The following is a 24,895-nucleotide window of genomic DNA, read 5'->3' as shown; positions in this document are numbered from 1 at the left end:
CAGTAGATCAGGGATGGAAATAAGACTCCCATTGCATAGCAGTTTGATCCAAACCTGGTTTTACTGCGAGTTTAAAAAGACATACCTGAGCCTGTTATCCATACCTGTGGCTGATCAAGCTCGTAGCTAAACCTGAAATGTGTGAACACGAGTCTTATTTCCATACCTGTTGCTCTATTCCACATTCAGCAGGACTATTTTTAAAAACAAGTACATTTTGTATGACAGTGTTGCATATAGTATAAACAGGGGAGAAAACATTACAGTGACAGTGGTCAGCAACAATCATTACCGCAAAGAGCATTTTTTTTTTTTTTCCTTCAGTTAACGTAATTATAGCTTATTATAGTCAGGCTCATTTTTGGATGCATTTATCTTTTTTTCTGTAGCTCAGAATTACTCAAGTGTACTTACAATTATCAACAAGATGAGCTAAAAGCCTTCATTAGAAAAAGTACACACAGTATGCTAATGCTTTGCTTTGTAAAAGCAGCTGCTAATACAAGATACAAGATGCAATTGTCCTTGCCTGGCAAGTTATTTTCTCAATGTATTCTTATCATTGATAATAATGATAATTAAAAAAAATAAAATAATAATTGTTCTTCAAAACCGCACACATGAGACCTTTATAATGAATGCTCTCTCTCTCTCTCTCTCTCTCTCTCTCTCTCTCTCTCTCTCTCTCTCTCTCTCTCTCTCTCTCTCTCTATATATATATATATATATATATATATATATATATATATATGTACAGTATATCTATCACATGTAAAATGTATGGGATTATTCTCCTACCAGCATCCATTTTTCGCTGGAGCACTTCTACACCCCTTGTTATTTATATATAGTCTTCATAGATGCAGGATGAATACAGCTCTCCCAGGGCGGTGGTGTCCAGAACAATGCAAGAACAAATGAGGTTCAATGAATGGAGACTGAATGAATGGACAAGTGGGGAGCGTGTTTAGAAGTATACATCTATCATATATATATATATATATCATTCAGTGTAAAGGGCACTGACAAAAGTAACTGTTAATGGTCTGGCCTTGATGTTTTTTGTTCAATTTGCTATGCTGTTTTTGTAGTGTGTAATTGGAATACTGTATTACTGTATCTCCCCGTTCAAGGAAAGGTTTTAAGACAGCTGATCCGACAAACAGAGGACTGCAGATTTCCACTCCCACTTCCTGGAGTAAAAGAACAACATGTGTACAAGTGTAATAAAGCATGGTAAAGCATACAGCTCCGGCCAAACATGTTGCATCTCCCGATAGAATTAACTCATTTTGCTTCATAAAGTCGAATTAAACCTGCTGAATAATGTTACGTTAACAGATTGAGTTACACACTGCTTTGTAGTTTTCCATATATGTAACAAAAAAATGCCAGAAATTGAAAATTGTGACATTTCGAAATCTAACATGAAATATTACTGTACTGTTATTATGGCTTCCGAGAGACTTTTGCAATATCATTATGCAGTTTCTGTAATTACACGATGTTAAATAAAAGATCTGAATTATGTTCATATAGTTACAAAAAAAAAAAAAAAGTCTCAATCCTAAAATCTAGGTGATGCAAAACTATTGGCCATAGCTGTTGCTTTGTTTTTGTTTGGTGTTTTCTTGTAGTTTGGTCTTTGCTGCTTGTGTCTATGTTTTTGCTCATCACTAGTTTTGTGTTCTATATGTACAGTGCTTTAACATTTGTTGTATTATAATACCCAGTGGTATTTTTCAAACCTTTCTGTTTGGCAAATGTTTTGCTAAACTTTCTTTTCCCCTTTAAGAAAAGGTATACTTTTTATTATTATTATTATTATTATTAGTTTGTTTAGCAGACGCCTTTATCCAACGGCGACATACAGAGACCAGGGTGTGTGAACTATGCATCAGCTGCAGAGCCACTTACAATGAAGTCTCCCCCAAAAGATGCAGCAAAAGAAGGTTCAATGACTTGCTCAGGGACACACACAATGAGTCAATGGCTGACCGAGGATTTGAAGTGGGCACCTCTTGATTATAAGCCTATTTCTTTAACCACTGGACCACACAGTCACACTGTCTCCCTATAAAACAAGGTTTCAGGCTGCAGTCTGCCTGTGATGTACAGTATCAGTCAAAAGTTTGAATATACCTGCTTGAAACCAGGTTTTTTGTGATTATTTATGCTTTTGACTGTATGAACTTGTCTATAAACACTTAATATTTCATTATAAGTCAATGGCTGAGCCAAGATTTGAACTTAGGACTATCTGGAGTATAAGCCCATTTCTTTAAGCACTGGACCACACAGTCACCTAGCCTCCCAGTAAAACAAGGTTTCAGGCTGCAGTAATTTTTTATAAATCCCCTGTATTCATAATATACTGATATGTACTACATTGTATTTATATAAATGATATCTGAGTCCAACCTGCTAATATATATATATAATATAATATATATATATATATATATTATATATATATATATATATATATATATATATATATATATATATATGTGTGTGTGTGTGTGTGTGTGTATATATATATATATATATATATATATATATATATATATATATATGTGTGTGTGTGTGTGTGTATATATATATATATAGTATAATATAATCATATATATATATATTATATATATATATATATATATATATATATATATATTATATATATATAGAGGCTTCTTAAAAATAAGAATTGAGGGGCCAATTAAGAAAAACTCTTTAGGGCAGAAAAGACAAATACCTGCCATAGCACTATCAATAAGGCACAAGGACAGAGAAGATCTGACACGACGGACAATTGCACATACAGCTGCTTGGTTGGCAAGTGATTTCAGATCCAAGCCTGTAGAAATGATTGTTTTTAATTAAGCATGACTGTATTGTAAGGCACAGCAGCTTTCACTGTCTTGGCTCTCTGGTTACCCTACCATGCTGCTAAAGGATTTCTTCATGTAGACATGTAGAATGAAGACCGGTTCAACAAAACTTAATAGAGGACATTTGACAACTGTGCTTACTAAAATGTTTTGTTTTTTTTTGTTCTTCAAACGAGCGCATATGAGACCTTTGTAATATATATATACAGAGACCAGGGTGTGTGAACTATATCAGAGCATGTAAGATGGATGGGATTAGTCTCCTACCAACATCCATTTAGAGCACATCCTACACCCCTCGTTCTTTTTATACAAGTCTTCATAGATGCAGGATCAATACAGCTCTCCCAGGGCAGATTAAATGAGGTCCAGTGAATGGAGACTGAATGAATGGACAAGTGGGGAGGCAGTGAAAATGGAACGTATTTAGAAGTACTGAAATAATGTACTTTGCTTCATTTCCATCTGCACCAATCTCACCTCGCTCCAATATCAAACTGGGGGCTACAATTTATAATCTGTGACCATGCATTACCTAAAAGTCAAAGTTCACCTGTACAGCTATGCACAATTTAGAATTTTAGGATTGCTATAGCATTTAAAAAAAAAAACATAATTTAAATACTGTATTTAACATGGTGAAGCTACAAAGTGATATCGCAAAAAAAGCCTACTGGAAGCTATAATATCATTTTAGATTTCTGAATGTCAGGTTTTTCTTTTTTCTTGTAGTTTTCTGTGCTTTTAGGTTAGATAACCACATTACTATTTAATCCAAATTGACAGAAGGAATGAGAGAGCTTTCAAATGAGTTCTATCAATTAGTCTTCAGTTTAAATTCAGGCCTTGTTCATCTGAGAATTATAATGTTTTTGCCCTTTACAGAGTATTTAAGGCGACAGCCCACTTTATCAGAGCTCCTGATGATAATGTAATTAAGCCATTTAGATACCAGATTGGCTCAGATGGCTGCGTATGTAGGAAAAGGGTAACATGGGTGAAGACGCCCCCCCTTAAGGGAAACCGCATTTTATGCACAGAAAATAATGGACATTTTAAATGAAAGAAGTGTAAAGGTAAAGTTCAGAAATCACAAGCATCGTGAAAAATGTTCAAAGAAAATACATTGATAAAAAATAAGGTGAACTTTGTAAAAATTGTAAAGAACAAAATACACTAGGATGAAAAATAGAGCACTTTATTTAAATTACAAATGTTCTTTAAATATTTGGGCATTTTAAGCGTTTAATGACACCGTGTAACAATTTATTTATTTATTTATTTATTTATTGGTTCCTGGGTAGTAAGTGTTATTTCCTAATTGCTTATGCCTCAAAAGTATAGAAAATGGCTATTATTCCCCACAAACTTTGCTTTTGTGACCAGGACAGTGATATTTTGAAATTGACCTGTTTTCCAGAACATTCCAGATAGATTCAATGCTGAGTAAACTTGAAGTAACTTCTAGAACTTTCCAGTAATATAAATAGTAATATAAATACAGGAGCCTTAAGCCCACCAGTTCAGTTTAGTTCCAGCTGCCTAAGTGGATACATATCTGCATTTTTCTGAGATGGCATCAAGAGGCTGCAATGGTGGCATTCCTGATGGGTCTCCAAGGCGGTTTTACCAAGTTTCCCTGCTACCTTTGCCTTTGGGACAGCAGGGACACCAAGGCGCACTACCACAGGTGGGACTGGCCACAGCGGACCGAGTTATCTGTGGGGAGGAACAACATCAAGTGGGAGCCACTGGTGGACTCCCGGAAGGTGCTGATGCCACCACTGCACATCAAATTGGGCCTTATGAAACAATTTGTCAGAGCTCTAGATAAGGAGTCGGCAGCCTTCAAGTACCTTCAAGACTTCTTCCTTAAGCTGTCTGAGGCAAAGGTCAAAGCCGGTGTCTTCGTCGGACCACAGATAAAAAAAAGATCCTGGAGTGCAATGAATTCCCCAAGAAGCTCACTAGTAAGGAGAAAGCGGCTTGGAACAGCTTTGTCGCAGTGGTTCGGGGATTCCTGGGCAATCACAAGGCCGAAAACTATGTGGAGCTAGTTGAAAGAAGCATTTAAACTAGAAAGGAAGGGGGGAGAAATCAACAAAAAAACAGAAGGGAGACTGCATCAAAACAAGAACAACAACTCAGGTAAGACAACCATTAAATGTATTTATCTAAATGCTAGAAGTATCAAAAACAAAATTCTAGAACTTGAAGCTACTGCACTAACAAGAAACTATGATGTGATAGGTGTTATAGAAACGTGTTTGTCTGAGAGTGATGGGGACGAATATAATATTTGTGGGTATACACTGTATAGGAAAGACAGGTAGGACAGAAGAGGAGGAGAGGTAGCGCTATACATAAGAAACAGTCTTGAAGCCCAGGTGTTAAACCTGGACAAAGAAAATAAAACAGAATCAATATGGGTCAGAATAACAGACAAAAATTAAAAGGGCATAATAATAGGAGCATGCTATAGACCGCCAGATTCAGACGGTGAGCACAATAATCTGTTATACAATGACATTAGAAATGCGTGTAGCAAAGGAGAAGCCATACTAATGGGGGATTTCAACTTCCCCCAAATAAAATGGGAAAACCCGGTGGGTAGCGCGAAGGATGAAATAGAAATGGTGGAAATGACAAATGACTGCTTCCTAACACAATTTGTCAAGGCACCGACTAGAGGGGAGGCATGCCTTGATTTAGTCTTTTCAAATAACGAAGATAGAATAACTAAAACAGAGGTCAGAGAACCACTGGCCAACTCAGACCACAACATGGTCTCATTTGAAGTGTTTTTTAAAATCCCAAAAGTAATGACTAAAGCTAAAGTTTACAATTTTAGAAAAGCAAACTATGAAGGTATGAAACAGAGACTAACAGAAGTAGATTGGAGTAAAATAGAGAAAACACCCACAGAAGAAGGATGGTTGTTCTTCAAAAATGTAGTACAAAACAATTACATCCCTAAAGTAGACAAATCTAAATGTAAAACTAAATGGCCAAAATGGTTTAATAGATCAATTAAAAAAAATATTCAGCGAAAAAAGGCACTTTATAGAGCATTAAAAAAGGATCAGAAAGAAAGTACGCAGAAAGAGTACACAGAACTGCAAATGCAAGTCAAAAAGGATGTTAGAAAGGCCAAGAGAGAAATAGAAATGAACATTGCTAAGGGAGCTAAAACCAATTCCAAAATGTTTTTCCAATATTACAACAGCAAGCGAACATTCAAAGAGGAGATTAAATGTTTAAGAGATACAAATGGCAAAGTCATAGATGAAGAAAAAAAAATAGCAAATATATTAAATGATTACTTTTCACAAGTTTTTACAAAGGAAGATACTGACACACATGCCCCACATGTCATCCAGTTCCTATCCAGTTTTAAATAACTTTAGCATAACTGAGGCAGAAGTGTTAAAGGGACTAGGAGCTCTTAAAATTAACAAATCCCCTGGGCCGGATGAGATCCTCCCAGCAGTACTCAAAGAAATGAAAGAAGTAATTTACAAACCGCTAACCAAGATCATGCAGCAGTCTCTTGACACAGGGGTGGTACCGACAGACTGGAAAATTGCAAACGTAATACCGATCCACAAAAAGGGAAACAAAACTGAACCAGGTAACTACAGACCAGTAAGCCTGACTTCTATTATATGCAAACTTATGGAAACTATAATAAGATCCAAAATGGAAAATTACCTATATGGTAACAGGGTCCTGGGAGACAGTCAACATGGTTTTAGGAAAGGGAGATCGTGTCTAACTAACTTGCTTGATTTTTTTGAGGATGCAACATCGATAATGGATAATTGCAAAGCATATGACATGGTTTATTTAGATTTCCAGAAAGCTTTTGACAAAGTCCCGCACAAAAGATTAATTCTCAAACTGAACGCAGTTGGGATTCAAGGAAACACATGTACATGGATTAGGGAGTGGTTAACATGTAGAAAACAGAAAGTACTGATTAGAGGAAAAACCTCAGAATGGAGTGTGGTAACCAGTGGTGTACCACAGGGATCAGTATTAGGTCCTCTGCTATTCCTAATCTACATTAATGATTTAGATTCTGGTATAGTAAGCAAACTTGTTAAATTTGCAGATGACACAAAAGTAGGAGGAGTGGCAAACACTGTTGCAGCAGCAAAGGTCATTCAAAATGATCTAGACAAGATTCAGAACTGGGCAGACACATGGCAAATGACATTTAATAGAGAAAAGTGTAAGGTACTGCACGCAGGAAATAAAAATGTACATTATAAATATCATATGGGAGATACTGAAATTGGAGAAGGAATCTATGAAAAAGACCTAGGAGTTTTTGTTGACTCAGAAATGTCTTCATCTAGAGAATGTGGGGAAGCTATAAAAAAGGCTAACAAGATGCTCGGATACATTGTGAAAAGTGTTGAATTTAAATCAAGGGAAGTAATGTTAAAACTGTACAATGCACTAGTAAGACCTCATCTTGACTGTTGTGTGCAGTTCTGGTCACCTCGCTATAAAAAAGATATTGCTGCTCTAGAAAGAGTGCAAAGAAGAGCGACCAGAATTATTCCGGGCTTAAAAGGCATGTCATATGCAGACAGGCTAAAAGAATTGAATCTGTTCAGTCTTGAACAAAGAAGACTACGTGGCGACCTAATTCAAGCATTCAAAATTCTAAAAGGTATTGACAGTGTCGACCCAAGGGACTTTTTCAGCCTGAAAAAAGAAACAAGGACCAGGAGTCACAAATGGAGATTAGACAAAGGGGCATTCAGAACAGAAAATAGGAGGCACTTTTTTACACAGAGAATTGTGAGGGTCTGGAATCAACTCCCCAGTAATGTTGTTGAAGCTGACACCATGGGATCCTTCAAGAAGCTGCTTGATGAGATTCTGGGATCAATAAGCTACTAACAACCAAACGAGCAAGATGGACCGAATGGCCTCCTCTCGTTTATAAACTTTCTTATGTTCTTATGTTCTTATGTTCTTATGAGACTCTGGTGAAGAACTACGGCAAAATGGGCTGTAGGATGATCCCCAAAGTCCATATCCTTAATGCTCATCTTGATAAATTCAAGGAGAACATGGGAGCGTACTTGGAGGAGCAAGGTGAGCGTTTCCACCAGGATATACTGGATTTTGAACGTCGCTACCAAGGACAGTATAACGAGAACATGATGGGTGACTACATTTGGGGGCTGACTCGTGAAAGTGATTTACAGTATAATCATAAATCTCGAAAAACTACTCACTTCTAAATCTTTTGTAGTCATTTTTGTATTACTTTAGTATAAATACATGTTAATTTGGAATTCGTATGTTGTTTTTTTCTGACTTTATGTGAACGAAAAGACACAAATTCGCCTGTTTTCTCATTGGAAATAGGTACATTTCAAAATATCACTGTCCTGTTCACAAAAGCAAAGTTTTTGGGGAATAATAGCCATTTTCTATGCCTTTGAGGCATAAGCAATTAGGAAATAACACTTACTACCCAGGAATAAAAATTGTGTTACATAGTGTAATTAGAGTGGTAGACTTAACATGAACTGTATTTCAATCACAAATGTTTTCAAAACATTTTAAGCATTTAGGAATTTGTGTTAAGTTTTATCATGAATCTTTTCATTTTAAAATAGGCAATGAAATGCTTCTCAATTTGTGCATAATTCCCATGTGAAGCCATCACCCGAGACAGCATGTGTGCCCATCTATGGCATAAGGGTTTACTATCACCGTAGCACATTTTCCAGCGCCTTGAGATGTGCAGGTCTGCATGATAAGGTGCTATATAAATCGAAGTTGCTGTTGTTTCACACTGGATTCATTCTCCGCCACTGGCGACCTAATTCAAGCATTCAAAAACTCATATCATTCTGTCGACAGTGTCGACCCAAGGGACTTTTTCAGCCTGAAAAAAGAAACAAGGACCAGGGGTCACAAATGGAGTTTAGATCTTCAGAACAGAAAATAGGAGGCACTTTTTTACACAGAGAATTGTGAGGGTCTAGAATCAACTCCCCAGTAATGTTGTTGAAGCTGACACCCTGGGATCCTTCAAGAAGCTGCTTGATGAGATTTTGGGATCAATAAGCTACTAACAACCAAACGAGCAAGATGGGCCGAATGGCCTCCTCTCGTTTGTAAACTTTCTTATGTTCTTATGTTCTTAATATCATTCTGTGCAGTATAATCTTTCTGCATCAGCATCTATCCTGTTTTCCAAGTGCTTATGCTGACACATTGAACCTGCATGAAATTCCCTGAACAGGTTATTTTCAGTGTAACATATGAGCAAACCTAGGAAATGTGACTGTAAAGTATTGATTTGATATATATTGATAACTTCAGCAGAAATGAAACACCTTGTGTGAAAGATAGAGAAATATATTGAAGTTATTGTGCGCTGTTTTTTAATGTAGCTACAAAAAGTCACCGGGGGGCGGTGGGGAATAACCAGAAGCAACTTGTGATGGACTTTAGTATGGAGAAACTGTTAGGATCTTTTATAAATAAAATTCAAGAATGTGCTGCTGAGTCACTTACAATAGGACCTCGATTTTGCATCTCATCCAGAGGAAAAGCATGGCAGAACTGTAAAAATACTGTGGTAAATTTGTATAAGGGTTACCAGCTGGTTTGTTTTGGTATTGATTTGTTACAGAACACAATGCAGTTTTTGTATTTTTTTTTTTTTTTTACTGTATCCTGTGCTGTCTGTACAGCATTGCTCGTTTTCAGTCATTATGCCACAATTATCTTTAATAAAGGAAAATCCACAAAACAGCAGCAGTAGAAAGATCTCATTAAATTAGCTAGAACAGTTCAAGGACATCTTTGTTATGACCCTTTCTTCATAGTTATTAATAGGTCTGGATTCAGTGGTTTAAACAGTAAACCATTCCTACTGTATTCGCATCCTCTGAGAGGGAGTTATTTCATAAGCCCAAAGTGATTAGACAATTAGCACTGCTGAGACCATGCCTGTGCAAATACTTAACATGTTATTATTTTGAAGTATAAATATTCATGCCTTTATGTGAATAATCCTTTTTCAAAAGACTATAGTGTACCATAACACCACATTATAAATCTCATACTAAATCACCAGCATGACGTATTGTCTCGTCACATTACGAGCAGTAGTAGCCTATTTCCTGTTAGATTTTGATATGTCACATTTCTCAACTTTTGTCAGTTTTTTGTTAAGTATATAGAAAACTACAAAGCGGTATTTAATTCAGCATGTTAGTGTAACATTATTCAGCAGGTTTCATTTTACTTTATGAAGCAAAATGAGTTTGTTCTATTGGGTGATGCAAAACTTTTGGCCAGAACTGTATAAATGTATCATGCTTCAGGGGACCCAAATACCTGTCCAAACTTACACACAAAGAGACTTTTGGCCATGGCTCCAGAGTATTTAGGATGAAGAGAAGTAAATAAAAAAAAATAAAACAAATGTAGGAACTGTCTTTTAAGTTGATGCAGTATTAATGAACAACTACTGTAGATGCAGCAAAAATGCCCCATTATACTGTGTCAGGCCAATGCTACTTAATCATGGGTTGCATGTGCAGAAAACGAAAGCTCCCTGTGACACACAAGACTTGACATGCAAAAAGAAAGCAGTTTGAAAGTGTTGACTGTTTAGAGTTGTTTAACATGTATAAATATAAAATAGAGGCGACTGAATTCCGAGGGGAATATGGAAGTTGGATAAAAGAAGGATAAATACAAAATGATTCCCAAGAGGAAGCTTGACTAGCTCATGGAAACAACCACCTTTTCATAAAATGGCAAATGCAATTTCCAAGGGACAATGTGGATAGCAGGGGGAGTCTTGCAGTTTATTCTAAAGCAGAATAACTGATACAATATTGAAAATGCCGCTTGTTGTTGTTTTATAAATGTATTCATTTATAAATGCAATTGGTTTGCATGCTGTGGGACCCGCCTTGGATATATGGTGCTGTTTTCTGTTTTTCAAATCCTGCACCTAGACACTATGGATAAAACAATGGCATGAGATATACCAGAGAACTTTAGAACCGTTCCTCCTCTCACTGCCTTCTGCCGCTAACTCAAGACCCCCCCCCCTGTTTAGACTGCACTTGTAGATCTCTGGATCCACCCCTCCTACTATGCACTGGACTTGCCTGAGCTCAGCACCACATTATACTGGATCCTCAGCTAATGCACTATCCTTGCACTATTGCATTACTAGTCTATTTGTAGATATAACTTGTTGCAATCCTAACTTGTAGCATCCTATTTCATGTGGTATTATTTGCACTTACTGGTAACTATACTGTATTTAAATATGAATCTTGCATTGTAACACTGTACTGCCCTATAACACCTGTAAGTCACCATGGATAAAAGCATCTGCCAAATAATAATAATAATAATAAAATAATAATAATAATAATAATAATAATAATAATAATAATATATAATGGTTTGTTTTCTTGGTGCCTCAAATTAGAGGAGTAATCATTGTACAATGTGTCATCAGTATAAACAGCAGAACCTTAGTGTGACTTCTTCAAGTAGCTTCAGACTGAATAAATAATGTCATCAGTCTGCCCACTCACTATAAGATGAACTCCACCATGCTACCTGGACATGGCGAAACAGTGCAGCTTTTCAATGTCGTTTTTTTAACATTCAGGTTTTTCTGTTTATCAGCTAACTCCAAAAACATTGTATAAAGAATAGACTGTACAACAGTGTGCACATTTTATTATAACCTTTATTTACCTGCATGAAAACCTCAGTGTCAGTAATCAGTGATGTAGAAATAATAGGCACTCGTATGTTCAAATGTTAGATTGCACATGGATTACAGTCTTGCTGATCACCACCTTTTTTTTTTTAAATAGAAAAACCAGAGGGAGAAAATCAATTTCACAGCAGATAACAAAATGGACACGCTTAAAAGGATCAAAAGGGTGAGCCACTTCAGTAATTTCTGCTCATTATTGAGAAGATTTGCCATGTAGTTGTAAGATAGGGGTCCTAACAAGCACTCATTTTGTGCAACTAATGTTAATTGGAAAGGGTTCAAGACACAAAGTTGTCTGAATGGATCTTTAAACCAGCTGTCTAAATGACGCCTGCCATTACTGACCATGCTACCTGCTCCAGTACTGATTAACAAAGGCAGGGTGTAATTCAAGACTTTAGACAGTCAAGTCGTGATGAGAGGCCAGGAGAATGCATTAGCAAACCCCCTCTGAGGTTAACACTTTTTCACTGCTTGCTGTGCTGAGTCCCATCAAGAAATGTTTTTTTGCAAAGTTTTGTGTAACAAAATACAATTAACACATTTTGCTTCATAAAGTCGAATGAAACCTGCTGAATAATATCAATTGTTAATCAGCACAGAAAGTCACTGCACCTGCTCTGAAACACAGTTTGACATTTTTCGATCACATCTAGTGAATTTTATCCAACTATAAGTGATAAGTTTCTTTTGATGCTCAAATATCAGTGATACTTTTCTTTTGATGCTCAGTATATTGTGTCTTCCTAGACTATGGCAGTATCATTTTGTAGTTTCTTTGATTACATGATGTTAAATCAAATATATAAATTATGTTCATATTGTTTATTATTTTTCTTTATTATCTTAAAAAAAAGAATCCTAAAATTCTAGCTGATGCAAAACTTTTAGCCATAGCTGTATCCAGACATCTGTGAGGAGCGAATACAGCATGCCACGCACACACCCTTTGTGTAGGATGAGTGAATATAGCCATTGGACATGAAAACACTTACCCCCTGACTGTGGTAAAGCTGGTTTGAAGTTAAAAATCAATACAATATCCCATCTACGCGTATAGTACACATGCGTGAACAATTAACCCTTATGTACCCTCTGGGTGTCTGAAAGGGACTATTAGTAATTTCATATTGTGCTGGACAGCCCATTAATACAAGAGACGACAGCCATGTCTATTTTTTAAATCTAACCATGTATTTTTTACATCAAGTACATGATGGGCATTTGGTCTTGAAAAATAGTTTCATGTGTTCAAAGCATTTCTTTTTTGTTAAAGTGACGCATTGCTTGTTACATATTTCACTATATTTCTTATGTTTTCTTTGGTGGCACTATATCACTTTAACAAATGATATCTAATCTGTAGCTTCTCTGTAATGACACATATGGAGGGATTTGTATCTTTCCAATTGGAAACAGTTAGATTTTTTTTTTTTTTTGTCAAAAGTGCTGCCAATAGCAATTTCCTTTGCCGATTATTGAAACCTATCGTTGTTCCAAGTATTATTGGGTCCATGAAACGTTTAACACATTTTGGTGAAGGATTTTTTGCTTTATTGTTAATCAACACAGTTGTGTTCAGTTGTGTTAAAGGATGACAGCGTTATTGATCAACACAGAGTAAAACTGATACCAAAGTGAGCTTCTGTTTGGATTGGCGTAGATTTGAACTGAATGACATTCTGGCAGAGCGCTTTGATCTTTTCAATAAGCATACCGTGCTATCACAATTAGTAAATATTACCTTGAATATAACGCTATTCAGTAGGCTTGGTCGTGGCGGAAAGCAAAAGCACATCAGAATTCAATTAAAAAATGACATGGTTGCAATGATAAGTTATAGAACTACCTAAAACTAGAACTATTAAAACCCCTCTCAAATGCCAGTCAGATTTGGAGCAGAGGCTGCTTATTATTTTGAAGGCACATCAGCTGTGCAGTGCTTTCTCAAGAGGCCTTTAGGATTTTCACTTTAGTCCTGCTGCACTCCACTCCTTAGAATTGCCTTTTGATGATTTCCTCTCATTGTTCTTACTCTGTTAGCTCCTAGCTCAGCTTTCTACCCCACCGCAACATCAAAATTATTACTAAAAAGTTTTAGAGAGCCGTTTTACACAAAAAAGCCCCGACAATATTGTCTATTTTTGTGTTATGTTGTAGTTTCTCTTATGTGTATAGATGGAAGATGCATGGTAGTGGTGCAGTGAAGAAGCAAATTGATTGATAGATACCTCCGCTGTTGAGTACAGGTTTGATTGGGTAGGTATACTGCTTTAGATGGACAAAAACTAACATACTTACCTACATGCATCCTGGTATGAAAACACACATTAAATCTTTTTACAGGTTAACTCTGCTCAGGTTCTTTGTATTTGGCACTGGAAGGAGTGGAGGGACAACACACATCAATCAATCAGTCAAGCAATTTTATTTTATATAGAGCCTTACATAGTGGACCACCATCACAAAGTGCTTTACAAGATGCAGTAAATACAAGAAAATCCACAAACTTCAAATACAGAGAAAAGCATAAAACATGACATACAGTAAAACACAATGCATAATACATCAAATACAGTGGGAAGTACACAATACATGATAGTAGCATAACACCTGAAATAGTACACAAAATATAGTGGAATCACAGAGTAGCTACTTTTAAAATGAATAAAGATGTATTCAGTAAACCAGCAGCAAAACAAAGCAATCAGAGAGACACTGGTACAACAGTAATTTTAAACTAATCTTAAAATACTAGTAGTCTTATGATAATTAAATTGCCAAGCAAGTCATACAGTTAAAACATGAACACACCATGGTCTTTCAGTAATACACAAAGAAAGGAGGGCAATTTTAAGACTGTGTCTCCTTTCTTCTAAGTAAAATACAATAAATCAATGAAGCACACAAAGAGAGAGACTATGTAGAGCTGTAATGTTTACAACATTTATCTTTCTACCCAGACAAGGTTCACACATTAGTTTTCTACTTCATCACAAATCCACATATCAAACAACATGCTTTTCAGAAATCCTAGCGCACCGATACAAGTGAAGCTCAGCAACATCAACGCTGGCAAAAACGTCTGGAACGCTGGACTACAAGGCAGTTACTCTGTTTCAGCTGAGGAACTTCCTCCAATCCTCCCTTTAAAACTAAAGAACATGAGTCTGTTTATACACAACAAACACAAACAGTAATCACATTTTGTCCTACCCTTTAAACACAAGAACAGCCGTGTCTCTCAGGTAGCTGTCATCCTGAATCTTTTATACCCATTCCAGATTCGTTAACAAGCTTCCAGTTCCCCATAAGTAGGATCATAAATTGAGCATTGCATGACAATGCTGTAAATAGTTGATATCGACAACATAAGTGTTGAGAAAACTGGCAGTAGCCTATCTTCTGTGTTCATGGCCCATTTCATTTATTCCTATTAAATAGCGGAAAGTGGGTTTTAAACTATTTTAAAAGTAAAGAGATGTCTTAAATAAGAATGATAGTAATTGCGTGTGTATATACAGCCTCCAAATTACAAAACATTGCTGGACATTGTTTGAGTTTAAAAAAAAAATAAAAATATATATATATATATATATATATATATATATATATATATATATATATATATATATATATATATATATATGTCAAATAAAACGTGTTGTTATTTATTTGTTAATCTTTACAAAGTGTTACATTTGACCCCGACCACTGTTACAACTGCCCCCGGTCATGGGGTCAATTGTAACACCGAACTCTTTTCATTTTAAGAAATATTGTGCTCTTTATATTAGCTCTACAAACATAAAAACGGTGGAAATTTGTAACAGTCAGATGTAAGTTGTTTGTATCAAAAAAATGGCAAAACCAGCTCACATGGTTTCTGAGTAATGAAGCAAAATGTAAAAACGATTACAACTGTCCCCGGTCTCCCCTACTGTATAACTTTGGAAACTGCACTTTGCATGAAAATGTAATAGAAATCATAACCTCTACCCTGCAAACAACACCCGTTACTACCACAGACGATATCAAATTATCCTTTTTTTTTTTGTTGAAAATCTGAATTTTTGATAGAGTTGTAAATACAGTCATGTATGCATTTAAAAACGTTCAGTTTCAGAATGGCTATTTAGCATGTGTTGTTGAAAGGGGTTTTGAGGTAGTTCGACCCCCTCCACTCTTTCGTGGACTAACTGTCCCATGGTTAGCACACCCAAAATGTTGGCCTTTTATTATCTATCATTGAAAAGCTCTTTTTTATTCAATTTGTTGTGTTTATTAAGCGCACTGGGATGCTTGTTTGTGGCTGATGCTATATAAAGTAAATGAAATTGGTGTTGTGTATATTTAACGAAAAACTGACACAAATTGAAAAATGTGATATTTGAAAATCTAACATGAAGTACTGAACTACTATAATGGCTTCTGCTAGACTTTTTTGCGATATCACTTTGTAGTTTCTTTGATTGCATGATGTTGAATTCAAGGTCTAAATTATGTTCATATAAGATTTAGTATCAGTGTATCAGTCCTAAAATTCTAGGTGATGCAAATCTTTTGGCCATTGCTGTGTATACAGTAGGTGCCTACTATATCAGGTAGGGTAATACACTGGGATTATAATGAGGATCTCTAGTGGCATTTTTCCCATAAGGGCTTTACTTACTGCAGCATACATTGATTCACAATAGCAGAACTTTATATATTTAATGTCCTGGGTTGCGCAGTGGAGATTTCCATAGTCGACGAACACGAGAAACGCCCGCACAAGATTCGCCCTCCCTTAGAATGCTTTGTTAATCATACCCATTTCGATGCCCAAACCGTGGACCTCGGACATCATTCTGGAGGTGGATGGGTGAGGTCTGCCCAGATCCACGTTAGACATCCTCCTTCCTTCAGCCTCGGGCCATGCCATCCTTCTCCCTTCTTCCAGGGACACAACGGGAAGGGCGACCTGGCCAGGGTCCCTCTCCCAGGCGCAGATCTGGAGCAGGGACTTGAACCCGGTGCGGAACTTGTTGTTGAGCCAGCAGTAGATGAAAGGGTTGTAGCAGGTGCTGCTCATGGCAAGCCAGTGGAAGGCAGAGTAGAGGGTGTTGTTGACACTTATGACCTTGCTGGAGGAGAGGACCAAGAAGCAGTTGAGGGGGAACCAGCAGACGGCAAACACCAGCACCACCAGCATGAGCGCCATCACGGACTTCTGCTCGTGGCGCCACATTTCGCAGGTGTCATCCTCGACGTCATTGTGCCACCACAGCCTCTTTCTCACTATGGTGTAGGCGACGGTGATCACCAGCAGGGGCACCACGTACAGTATGATGAACGTGACCAAGTCCAGGTACTTGCAGTAGAGGTCCGAGGGAGCAGGGAAGTCTGGCAGGCACAGCTGCCGGGTGTTGTTTTGCCTGGATGACAGATAAAGAAGGTGTGATTATTAAGGGAACACCAAAACACATGCTGGTGAGATCGTCGGCTAAACAGCCGTGGAAGCTGTCGGCTCCTCCCGTAAGAAAAATCATGAACGCGTGAAGCCTGTTCAGCCCAGCATTGCATGTCCGGTTCCCAGTAGCTGGTTGATCTGAGAACTTTTGACAATTTACAAATCCATATACATCAGATCAATTTACAAATGTAATGAGACTACTAGGGAGTAAATCATTTCAATTCAAAGAAGTTGACCACTCAAGCGCACTTTAAGTGCAGCACAGGAACAAGGGCCACAGGGGACACAGTTGTAAATGAAGTGGAGATTAAGAACGAGGATAGGAGACACTTCTGTTACACCGGGGGGTACAGAATGGGTTACCTAGCCATGTTGTTGATGGTTAATGCTTGGGATCCTTTAAAACCCGACTTGACAAAGTTTGGAAATCAATCAACTTCTCAGAACCGGACAAGCACTGATGGGCCTCCTCTCATTCTTAAATGTTCTTAGTTTCTTCGGTTATAAATGTGATCACTCGTCTGTTAGATTGGGTGAATGTTATTTTATAAAACCAACGTAACCCCTCACAACATCTCTGCGATCATAATACCGTACCAGCCTGCTTTACCCTGCTTTACTCGGTTTTTACCAGGCTGTACTAGGCATGCGCTTTACCATGCTGCACTTGTTGATATGCTTTGACCATGGTATAAAGCAGTAAACTCTCTATACCTTGGTCAAAGCATATCGGGAGAGACAATTTAAAACTTGTTCAGGTGAATAAGGGAGGACAGGCGATCTTTCTGATCTGTGCTCAGTTGTATGTGAGTGCAGCGGTCAATGCATTATTTACCCAAGATCAAAATGCACCAGCTTTTGATAAATGGTGTGGGGCAGAGAGAAGCAGGAAGCCATGATCCAGATGAAAGAGATGCAGATGATCCCTTGGGCTGCTGTTGCGTGTAGTTTCAGTGGATGCATAATTCTCTGAAACGGGGAAAACACGATGGGTTGGTACTGGGTGTGTGAGATATCTTAGAAACATACACGATTTTGTCATTCAGAGTTCATCCCATAACTATATATATATATATATATATATATATATATATATATATATATATAAACACACACTTCACTGTATATGCGGTCTTTGACAAGCATTTCGACTAGAGTTCTTTTGGGCAATGTCTTCAAATGTATTTTAATTGCATGTTCAGCAAAACAAAAAGAAAGAATAAATGTGCGTCTATAACTGATATCTCAGAGCGGGTATACGTACATTTATGTTTAACCCTGTAATAACTGTGCATTCTTGAAATGAGAAAAGCTTACTTTATTCATGCAACTAGATTCTGTTTCTTGTAAACACAACATATTCTGGCTTGTGTGGCTTAATTTAAAAAAATAATAATAACATAGAGGAGTGGCTAAACATCATATGACGTGATACAGAAACGAGCATTGCAGAGCTGAGTAAGGTGAAGAACAGAACGCGTTACGGCAGGCATGTCTGATAGATCGCACTGACCTGATATATTTCCATCATGATAGCAGTGAGGGTGAAGATGGACACGTGGAGGTAGCAGTACTGCGTGAAGCTGCTGATATGACACATTGCCTTCCCGAAGTCCCAAGTGCTGCTCACAAAGCGAGCCTGCAAACAGACCCACAGAATTCAGGGTGCATATTAAACAAACTGAGCCTGCATTCACTGGACCCTATTGTTAATGGGGACAAAATGATGAGACAAACAAAACATAAACATCTGGATGAGACGTAAAACTGAGGTCTTGTTGTAAGTGACTGCAGCAGCAGTTGTGATGCATTGTTCACCCCCTAGTCTCTAAATTGCCTTGGATAAAGGTCTCTGCTACATAAACAAACAATAATAAATAATCTGTTAGCACTACGCACAGTTGCCAGGATCTTGCAGGTTTGCTACACACAAACTCAAAAAAGCAGTAGAGGGTGAATTTATACAGATACATATGAATAAGTTATAACCAAAAGTGTCATCAAAGCAGAACAATACTTGAAGGAAAGTGCAGGCTACACAAAAACACATTGTATCAACAATTCTTCTTTCCGACACTCAAGACTGTCCCAAACCAGTGACTCACACAACTAAAGGCGTGTTTATGCTCCAACGCTCGACCATAGTTAAAGAGTAAAGCGACCGGCGATCATCGCTGTGCAGTTTATAGTATCTCCAGAAAATCACCCTGCTCTATAACAGCAGTCTCTTAGAGTTCAAATCAACTGAACTTTGGCCTCATTGCTGACCTTGTTGCTAGGTGATAGAACGCTAAAATTGGATGACAGGCTGTTTGTTGAGAAGCTTGTCAGTACAATTGCTGCCTATCCCCGCATATATGCAGTAGGTAAAGCAGTTTATAAAGGTCAGCAGAAAAAAAGAGAATGCTTGAGTATTTTACACTCACGGCAAGTGAAAGCCTTCAAGATTGTCTTTTTTTTTCATATCTGTTCACATTATATTAAACAAAGGCAGTGCAGAACTATATGACAATACAATTTAATTATAAGTTGAATATAACGAATAAACGTTGACATCAAATGATATATCTGTTTATCTATCTAATCTAGCTACCAACTACATACAGAATGAGAGCTACACTGCAATACAGCGCAAATAAAATCAGCATGAATTCATAACGAAATGGAACACAAGCGCTCAACAAATGAAAACTCCCAGTCTGTTTTTGTTTGTTTTAATCTGTCTAGAACACGCCGTGTATTGTAGAATAACAGATGCCAGGAATGCATTTAGCGCAGAGATGGAAATAAGACACTCAGTGCATAGCATTCCGAAACACTTTAGGGTTTACATTCACAAGTCAAATTAAAGCTATATACTTAAATTACCGGACTTTAAAGTACAATTGAAATGAGCGTTTAGTCTGTAGCGCCAAGTAACAAAATAGGTCAACCTAGAATGTAACACACCTTTTATTATATATCTATATTGTATATGATCCGTTAACAATGGTTGCTTCTAATTGTTTTCTGACATTTATTGTATATATATATATATATATATATATATATATATATATATATATATATATATATATATATATATATATATATATATATATATATATATATATATATATATAAATGTACTACTTATTAAAATATAACAATTTAAATGTAACTATCAATAATCAAATGACTCACAACACAAACGTGAATTTCAGTCTGTGACTAAAATTAAGAATACTAAGTAAATTAAAATAATTGGTAAAATCTCAAAAAACCTTCACAGCCCTGGGATGAGAGTTAGCCTGGGGTGAGGTAGCCTGTAGCATTCGCTCTCATTGTATTTAATCGAGCGATGGAAAACCGGCGTTAACGTCAACTGCATTGTGTCTTGTATTACGAATACGTTTGCATATAGCTGGGCTCTTTTTTTGCCTGTTAGCAATCTAGCATTTTATCATCCATTAAATATAAGTAATGCTTTGAAGAATTACGTATCCGTTTCTCTTCAAAAATTGTCTTAGTCTTTTCTCCCTTTCCTTTGTCATATCTAGCCTGGTCCTCAATGTAGCGGAAAACATGACTCAAGAGCACTAATAAAGTCCTTTCATTGGTGCAAACGAAAGAAAACAATATTTATATATTTAAAAAGTAATAAGAGATGGAGCATGATTTATAGAGGCTGACTAATAGTTCTTCAATAATGTCATTATCAAATCATTTGACAAATGTTATAAAACCTCTTACGAAGTTGACAAGCAAATTACCCTACCTCAAGCGTTTGTAAATTTAATTTTCTTTTCGTGCCAACAATCGTACTCAAGAAGCAGAGCTCAACTCTACAATACAACACATTAATACATTGGTGTATTATTTTATATTTTTAAAAAATTGAAAATTATTTTAAAACGAGACGAACGACTTACCTGAGGCAGAGCAGAGACGACTTTACCTCAGAAAAAAAATAACAGTTGGCAGAAGAGCTGGGGCTAAGCGCGGCAAATACTGACAAAATATGATAATTTACTTATTTTTGTTTCAATGAACACATATTCTTCTCGCATTTGTTTAAGTACAGCTATGAACCACTTTTTCAATTCTAATGTTCTCTGGATACATAAATACATTGGATGCAGTATTTGTATTTATATGTAAGACGATTAGATTTCCTAGTGTTTTTCTTTTTTTCCTTCCCACAAAACTGTAAGTGTGTGTGTGTGTGTGTGTGTGTGTGGTGTGTGTGTGTGTGTGTGGTGTGTGTGAAACACCTTTTCCTTAAAAATACGTTATTTTTTACCATTCATTATCTAACCAATTTAATTCATCCTTCCTGAATTATCAAAAAGTAATTATATTTATCTTTAATAGCCTGGACCGCACACTACTGTTTATTGTCAAAGACGTTCTTTCTCTCTCTCTCCTCTCTCTCTCTCTCTCTCTCTCTCTCTCTGTCTAAAAGCATACCCCCTTGAAACACCTTTTCCTTAAAAATACGTTATTTTTTACCATTCATTATCTAACCAGTTTAATTCATTCCTGAATTTAATATGGACTTAAATTCTTTAATATTATTATTATTCATTAAATTCGGTTGCAATTTGAACCTTAACACCCGTTTATTGTCTTTTTACTATAGATGCTAATATCCATGTATTTCAATAAATAAATAAATAACACGTGGGCTTCAGTGAGTTAAAGGAAAATAATTGCATCTCGGGTTTCTGTGACATTTTATAAACTACTCGACCTAACTGCCTCGTATTTATGATGTCCCCCTCCCTTTCTCCCTCTCCCTCTCCCTCGGTTCGCTGGAAGAACAAGCCCGTGTGAAATTAAAGGAATGACAAGGAACAGATACAAGCCACGCCTCAGGAAAAACCAAAATAACACGGCAAGAGGATTAACCACTTTTTTTTTTTTGCAATTCCTATGGGGGATTATAAAGTGTATTGTTTTCTGATGGTCTCTTTCTGCCTTTTAGCGTTTTATCTGTGCAGTTTCTCTCACCAAAATGCATAAGACACGGAAATAAAATTACAACGACGCCTGTTTGACAAAAAAAAAGGAGGGCTGGCGGGACGGGATTCTGTCAACACATGCCTGCGGCTGTGCTTGAATAGGAACGACACAAAAACGGAGGCCGTGTGGTCCAGTGGGTAAAGAAAAGGGCTTTAACCAGGTGATGCAGTGTTGAAGGCTATTCGGGCTTAAAGCGTTGTGGGACCAATTAAAAGACAGATTCGCTATGGCTTATTCGCACACAGACCAAGAGCGTAAAGGCGCTTCAGAGAGCGCTGGCCATGGTACTGATTCCACAGAAGCAGTAACTAAGTGAGATCAATTGGCTTAACTGGAACCTCTGGGTGCAGCCCAGAAATACGTAATGTATTGTAAAAAGCAAACACATGCTGTCTTTAGCTTAAGTACTGTACTGCCAATAGGTTTTGTACACATTTATTACCTGGGTTAATTAAAAAAAGGGTCAGAACTTTAACAGTTAACAAATTACAGCGCTTACCAGTGTAAACGGCGTGTTGAGAAGAGTTAGCATTAGATTTGCTAAAGCCAGATTGAAGATGAAGAGACCGCTAGCGGTATACATGCGTTTCTCGACCACGATTTGGCACACCATCAGGTTTCCGATCACCGAGAAGATAATGATGAGCGAGTAGGCGACAATTAGCACGGTCTTCTGTGTGTCGCTGCCCGCATACAGTAAAGCCATCACATCGCTGGCCTCCTGCAAAGACAAGTTGCTGAAGAAGGACGTGTTGAAATCCTGATAGACCGTCTCCCGGTAGGTGCGATTCTGGAACCGAAGTTTAAACCACTTGTTGGAGAAAGGCACGGGCGAATCCATTTTCTTTTGCTCTGTAGATAGAACTTTTCTTTAAGACTTTTTTTTTTTTTTTTTTGCAAAGAATAAGGAACATTAACAGTTGCTAATAATAATAAAACTAACAATAATACAGTAATACTACTAGTAATAATAATAACACCCCGCTGTCCGCCACCCGCCAACTTCCCAAGCCAAACAAACGTAAATATAAGCATTGTAGTTTCCCTCATGGTCGCAGCAGCAAAATAATCAATTAAAACAACAAAGTTATGCAGTTAACTCCCGCTCCCAAAACAACACAGAAAGTACAACATGGCGAGTCGACCCTACATTTAACACCAGAGCAAAATAAACAAATCTGCGTGTATGGGTCTGAAAATAAGAAAGCAAGTTTTGATAACAGGTTTGTTTACGTCCAAGTTTTGCACAAATGAAGGCTGACTTAAACTAGAAGTTTTGTAAACAGCAGAATAGTTTTTTTAAGTGTTATTTTTTGTTTTAAAAAAGTGTTTTCCTGTACATATTCAACGTTTCTTAACTGCTTAAAAAAATGCTGTTGAGCTTAAATTGCTTTGTGAAATAAGCAGATGGCATCGTTCAATGCGGGATAGTATTCAGCAAGCTTACAGTTGTGCCACAAACACTGAAGTTCAAATGACAGTACAATAAAAAATAAAAAATTTTTAAAAAAAAAAAATCGTGATTTTTCTTTTGTAATATGGAATATGTTTCGGTGATTTGACACTTTGTCACAATAATTTATTAAAGTATAAATTTCCTCAAAAGTAACCATGTATGTTTCATACTGATGAAGAACTACTTACTGTAGTTTAAAACATCAAATAATTTTTTATATTATTTACTCACTACTACTGATCTACTACTACTACTACTACTACTACTACTACTACTATAATAATATAATAATATAATAATAATAATAATAATAATAATAATAATAATAATAATAATAATATCAGCTTACGTATTTGTTTCTTTTTCTTTAATCTGTTGTTTTTCTGCAGTCTGTGTTCTTGTTCCCAAGTGTCCAGTCAATATTCAGATACAGGAATAATTCAGATTCGGGAATTATATAGAGCAGAGGTTCTCAAACTATGAGGGGCGGGGTCGAGGGAGCCAATGTGCGTCACACATACATTGCGTGGTTACTCAACAGTACAACACATTAATACATTGGTGTATTATTTTATATTTTTAAAAAATTGAAAATTATTTTAAAACGAGACGAACGACTTACCTGAGGCAGAGCAGAGATGACTTTACCTCAGGAAAAAATAACAGTTGGCAGAAGAGCTGGGGCTAAGCGCAGCAAATACTGACAAAATATGATAATTTATTTATTTTTGTTTCAATGAACACATATTCTTCTCGCATTTGTTTAAGTACAGCTATGCCCAAAAATTTCCCATCAATCTATATAATTAATCACTTTTGCTTGATAAAGTCGAATGAAACCTGTTGAATAATGTTGTTAACATATTGAATTACATACCGCTTTGTAGTTTTCCATAGACTTCACGCAAAACTCTCCAAACACTAAAAAAGTACTATACTATGGCTTCCGAAAGACTTTTGAGATTATATATATATATTTAGCTAAGAATTTTGTTTTGGTAAACTGGTGTCCCCGATTAAGGGAATCCCGCTGGGGTGCAAAAATAACAGTGTTAGGCACGTCATGTCGTTTAGAAGGCAGGCGTTTGTCTTACTAAATGATCCTAATCAAGTCATTAATGTTGCCTTAATTTTAACCTGGAAGGGATGAATTGTTAGTTTTTGTCAGTTGAAACGATGAGGTGTTTTTATTGTGGAGAACAGGGACACCAGAGGGAGGCAGGATCAGGGGGATGGGCGGGGGGGAAGTCGGGGGTGGGGGGGGGTGGGCGGGAGGAAGAGTCGGCTCCTGCACCGCAGCC

General features: G+C 36.9%; 1 protein-coding gene across 1 annotated transcript; it reads right to left on the bottom strand.

Moving 5' to 3' along the window:
- Positions 1 to 14,196: 14,196 nt before the first annotated feature.
- On the bottom strand, positions 14,197 to 24,285 carry LOC121303611 (probable G-protein coupled receptor 83). Its single transcript, XM_041234406.1, has 6 exons — positions 23,944 to 24,285; positions 22,638 to 22,990; positions 18,648 to 18,773; positions 17,970 to 18,103; positions 16,492 to 17,096; positions 14,197 to 14,826 (listed from the first exon to the last, which is right to left on the bottom strand). The coding sequence occupies exons 2-6, from the start codon at positions 22,977 to 22,979 to the stop codon at positions 14,789 to 14,791; spliced, it is 1,245 nt and encodes a 414-aa protein (XP_041090340.1). The 5' UTR covers positions 22,980 to 22,990; positions 23,944 to 24,285; the 3' UTR covers positions 14,197 to 14,788.
- Between the last annotated feature and the right edge of the window lie 610 nt (positions 24,286 to 24,895).

The sequence above is a fragment of the Polyodon spathula genome, chromosome 34, assembly GCF_017654505.1.
Source record: "Polyodon spathula isolate WHYD16114869_AA chromosome 34, ASM1765450v1, whole genome shotgun sequence".
NCBI classification, from domain to species: domain Eukaryota; kingdom Metazoa; phylum Chordata; class Actinopteri; order Acipenseriformes; family Polyodontidae; genus Polyodon; species Polyodon spathula.
The sequence above is the reverse complement of the archived record's forward strand: the minus strand, read 5'-3'. Positions and strand labels throughout refer to the sequence as shown.

What these genes read in the sequence shown, in the direction of transcription:
- LOC121303611 (XM_041234406.1), bottom strand. Translation starts at nt 22,979, where the DNA reads ATGGATTCGCCCGTGCCTTTCTCCAACAAGTGGTTTAAACTTCGGTTC. An exon ending in TCATGATGGAAATATATCAG is followed by an intron (nt 18,104 to 18,647) that starts GTCAGTGCGATC and finishes TCCCCGTTTCAG; the next exon opens with AGAATTATGCATCCACTGAA. An exon ending in CGGTTTGGGCATCGAAATGG is followed by an intron (nt 14,827 to 16,491) that starts GTATGATTAACA and finishes TTAGTTTTAAAG; the next exon opens with GGAGGATTGGAGGAAGTTCC.